The 5,000-nt window shown below is 43.1% G+C and overlaps 1 protein-coding gene across 1 annotated transcript in view; it reads left to right on the forward strand.

Moving 5' to 3' along the window:
• Positions 1–3,225: 3,225 nt before the first annotated feature.
• LOC308164083 (uncharacterized protein) overlaps positions 3,226–5,000 on the forward strand; it is a gene marked incomplete at both ends in the record, with an annotated part of 8,160 nt that continues 6,385 nt past the window's right edge. The window contains one exon of the mRNA XM_080538241.1: positions 3,226–3,288. Within this exon, the coding sequence (XP_080394367.1) occupies positions 3,226–3,288 (63 nt within the window). The remainder of the gene's footprint in view (positions 3,289–5,000) is intronic.

Consider the following 5,000-nt stretch of genomic DNA (forward strand, 5'->3'; position numbering starts at 1 on the left):
CTCTCTCTCTTTCTCTCTCGACTCTCTCTCTCGACTCTCTCTCTCTCGACTCTCTCTACTCTCTCTCTACTCTCTACTCTCTCTCTCTGCTCTCTCTCTCTCTTTCTCTCTCTCTCTTTCTCTCTCTCGACTCTCTCTCTCTCTCTCTGCTCTCTCTCTGCTCTCTCTCTCTGCTCTCTCTCTCTCTCTGCTCTCTCCCTCTCCCTCTCTCATTTCAAGATGGGTAGATAACTTGGAACTTAATTGAAAACGTGATTCTGAACCAGAGGTGATCAGTTGTGGCCTGTGGGGGGGTCCCCTACTAAATGTCCATGTTCTTATTCATTGTGAATGAATATTCAGAATGTCGGATCAGAGATCTAAAGATGGCTCCTAGATATGTATGTCATCTGACCAACAGGTCACCCGCATCAGCTCTGGATTGGCTAGCCCCCCCCCCCCCCGGCCCTGTCTCTGTGGATAATAGGTATTGTAAGTTAATGTCTATGAACATTGTGTCGAGACTCATACTGTGTAGCCTGAAGAGTTTTATTTTCATTTATTTAACCTTTATTCATATTATTATCCAGGTTTATCAAAGAGAGACCAGGTCTATTGTAGACCTTGTATGACCTCAAATTGTTTAATGTCAGAGGTTCTGATTATTTGGGGTGCTCATGAGAATCCCTTCTCAAAACGTATGATTATCTAAAATTAGATCTTTTTTTTTTTTTTTTTTTAAGGACAATTCATTCACATAGTGTAGGCCTTGTTGCCTTCTTTGATATTGCGGGTTTGGGATCATGAAATAATGATTACTTAGATAAGAGATGTTTCACTGCAGTTCATATTCAGGTCATTATTACCCGAATATGTGAATAATCCTGACATTTCAACAATACAATGGGCAGCATAAGGCAGGCTCTATCTCTGCCTGATAGCTACAGTGGCTAGTGCATTCATCTGTGAAGTGGATAGTTTCCATTAAGAGGCAATAGGAGAAATACAGATCATATTAACTCGGCTTGTTAAGAGGGAGACAAATAGGGAATGTGTTTGTTGGGGGACCCATCCTCGGCACAGAGACACAGGACTCCTATTCCTTCCGCGTAGTTAACCTTTTCATTAAACCACATTGCATAATTATTGCGAGAAGCTCCAGCATCCTCTATTGTTGTTTAATTAGCCAGTTAATGTTGTTACTCTGCGCTGCAAACCGTTCATTTGTCTTGCTTAAGGAGCCTCTCTCTCTCTCTCTCTGTCTCACGGTCTCTCTCTCTTTCTCTCTCTCTCTCTAGCCATTATACATGGAAATTGGAGTTTATTATTTATTGTAAATGGAGAATATGCGCCCACATATAGGTTATTAAATCTTGATAAACTCCAATTTATACAGTTGCAGTTGACGCTGGCTCTGCCATGACTTTATTACCCTCTGCGTTTGGAGTGCTTGCAATCTTCGGAGACCACAAATGTGCACAAAAAACTGTTTTTAAACAGATGCATCAAACAAGATTGCTGGAGAGTTCCCGGACCTCGTGTGGCATTTGGCATGTGTGTCTTCAGTGGAGAAGACGAGAGGTGTTAAAGGCCTTATCGCCGCGCCCAGCGCACCATACGTGAAGTTGCAGTCAATTATTGATCCTAGCAATATTCCTCAGCACTTAACCTTTACACTAGCTGAACAGGATATGAAGTCCCTTTATTGAATGTGTACTTTAATGCTCTTCTCTGGTGACAGACCTAATCAATACCTCTACCTCTCTCATTAGTCGCTAAGAATATCCTCCTTTACCTCTGAAATCTGTCTGCCTGGCCCCCCTAGGACCAGACAATTATTACCATACAAAAATAATTCATAGAACACTTGCATTCAACATTCTGGAATGAATGTACAGGAAGTATATGTGTATATATATATATATATATGCAATGTAGCTGACGCTTTTATCCAAAACGACTTACATTGCGCCTGCATACATTTTTCAGTGTATGGTCTCAGTGGGAATCGAACCCACAATCTAAGCATTGTTAGTGCCATGTTCTACCAACTGAGCCACAGAGGACCACATGTGTTATAGTGCTAGGTGACATTATAGTGCTTCCTGATATGGGTACACTCGATATGAATATTTCTATGGTCAGTAGCCAGCGATTTTGTTTGTGATAAATTCTTAATTCAATTAAGAAACATCAATTCAAATTAGGGCCACATACCATACAGTCTCTCTAACATCCATCCATCCATCTTATTTGTGATGTTATGGTCAACATTAATTTCCTTTTAATGTAAGATACATTACAAATATAAAATAGTATTAATAGCATTAGTAGAATAGTATTTATTCTTGTTTTTAACATCTCTGAACACCAAATGTAGGCGATAGAGCTCCTCTGTGCCCATATACAGTAGCACAGGAGTTACTACAAGATTACACACTTACATATTATTTTTTTCCTTATGTGGGCAAGATGTTTCCCGATAAGCACGATTAATCACTCCATCTGTTCATTCGTACACTTTCACCTGAGAAAATTCTTACAGTAGTAAGCGTTGAAAAACTGCTTTCACCCGAAAGAAAATTACATCCATCTTCACTCCCGCAATCGCCTGACACATTATCTCATTAAAATGTACAAAGAAACTCCTTCTCTTTATCTCCGATAATCTAATTAGCATCAGGCAGATGGTTTAATAAGCGATATCTGCGCCGTTTAGCCCCCCAAACGCCTCGATGGAGAACAGTGGTGGGATCCTCTGGTAGGCTCTCTGCTTCCCTGTGTATCGCTCTCCAGGGTTCACATTATTGCTTCCTCTGCCTGGGGCTAACAGACTCTAACTCAGGAGTTTAGAGCTGTGCAGCAGATAGGGGAACAACTCAAAGTGAATCAAAAAAAGGTGGAAATGTTGGTTACCAGGACTGTTAACCAAATATAATGTCGGGTTGAACGCGTAACCCTCGGATTCCCTAAAGGAGGGAATAGAATCTTGTCTAGACTGGATGATGGTGGATAGTGGAATTTTCTAGTAGCTTGTGCTAGACAAAGCTTTTTTAACGGTTACTAGACAAAGCATTTTGAGTTGGCTACTGAATGAGCAGATTTCTTTTTCTCATAGTCTCATCTTCATCTACATTATTTTAGTTTTAACACCAGTGTGGCACAGATATTGCTCCGAGCTTTAGTTCGATTTCCCATCATGCAGTAGGCGTGTGGCCGTTGTGACGACTGCGTGTGTGTGTGTGTGTGTGTGTGTGTGTGTGCGCGTGTGTGTGTGTGTGTGTGTGTGTGTCTGTCTGTGTGTGTGTGTGTGTGTGTGTGTGTGTGTGTGTATGTGTGGCTAAGGCTGTTAGACCAGACATCACACACACACGAAGAGCAAAATAAGTCAGGGCTATCATTAAATGAGGAAAAAGTTCAATGTCCAGATTACATTAGAGTCTCGGCTTCCTCAGCTGACACTTCTCTCCGTGGTAATGAGGTGAATGCAGCAGCCAGACCCAGGAAAGCGGCCCAGACATGAATGCTCAAGTGAAGTCCGGTGGACATCCTCGGACGGACCTGCATCCGCAATCTACGCAAATAGGCCTACGAGAGAGAGAGCGTCCAGCCAGCCAACAAGCCAGGCATCTGTCTCTCTCTCTCTCCCCTTTTCTTTCTCTCTCTCTCTCCCTCTCTCTCTCTCTCTCTCTCTCTCTCTCTCTCTCTCTCTCTCAGACCCACCAGTGTGAAAAGACTCGCTCAATTAACTCTCCAACTTCCAGCAGGGCTTTTCCTGCTGGCCAGTGGAGAGGAACCGTAATGAGACTGGGTTTAGAATAAAAAGATGTGCACATCTACAAAGAAAGGGGGAGGAGGAGGAGGGGAAAAAAGAGGGGCATGAAGAGGGAAGAAGAGAAGAAGAAGGGGCTCTCAGATTGACGTTTGAAAATTGCGGGGAGGTCAGTGCGGTCCGCGAAGCATCACCCCGGCAACCGTTGTGGCAGAGCAGAGCTGCCCAGCCGAGCCAGACACGGAAGGGAGCTAGCGGCTTCGCTACTTAGCCCTGTAGCTAGTCTATGAGTCTCTCCCTTTTTAGCCCACACTCCCCCAACTAACACAAATGGGGCCTCCAATGGGTGTCACTAGTGGGCGAGGAGGAGAGAAAAGCTCTGGGTGAGGAGAAAATAATGGGATCGTCTCACTACTGAATAGCATGGGAAGCCGGTTTGAAAAACATGAGGAAAAGGAGAGAGAGGGATATTGGATGAGGCTGGTGCTTTTCTCCTGGCTTCTCTCTACTGTGGCTTGTCAAAAATCACTGGAAAAGAAGTTGTAGAGTTTACCAAGCGGTGGTCATAAGGGGGTTGAATGATGAAACGAAGGCTTTCTGCTGGTTGTTTGAGATTCTCTCTCTCTGTTTATTCGAGTTTTTGGAAACACACCTGTCCTGGTCTGTTAATTGGCGCCGTCGTGCAAGTCTACACATGAGGTAATCTGTAGCCTAGCTACAAATGAAGTGGTGTATGATTTGGGTTAATCAGGTTTCCAAACTCCAAACACACACCTTCACAAAAGGGGGGAAATTGATTATTTTTCCATCAACAACATTTACAAAATCATTAGGGGAGTTTTGCTCAAGTGGCCTGGGGTTAGAGATTTTAACAAGCGCTCTCACTAGCTAATCTACGCCGCCATCACCAGGATATGTGGGCTGCTCGCCTGGTGCTAATTGCACTCAGCTGTGAATTGAAACAATATCTAATTGTCTGCAGGATTAATTACGCACATGCATTCCTAAACAAGGGCCCTCATAAATAATAGCAGGTAGATCCCCAGCAGATGGGAATTCTCCAGCCAAGCGATCAGTTTATCATGAACAAAACAGACTACGACCCAAAGCACTTTTTTTTCCTCAAAAATGTAAATTTGAGCTTAACTTTTGTGCATGTTGTCATTATGAATTATTACTGCAAAACATTTGTCAAATTGCCCTGTTAGTGCAGTTTTGTCTCATAAAAAGATCCATTTAGTGTCCTCTG

Source organism: Nansenia antarctica, assembly GCF_963989245.1.
Source record: "Nansenia antarctica genome assembly, chromosome: 8".
Lineage (NCBI taxonomy): Eukaryota > Metazoa > Chordata > Actinopteri > Argentiniformes > Microstomatidae > Nansenia > Nansenia antarctica.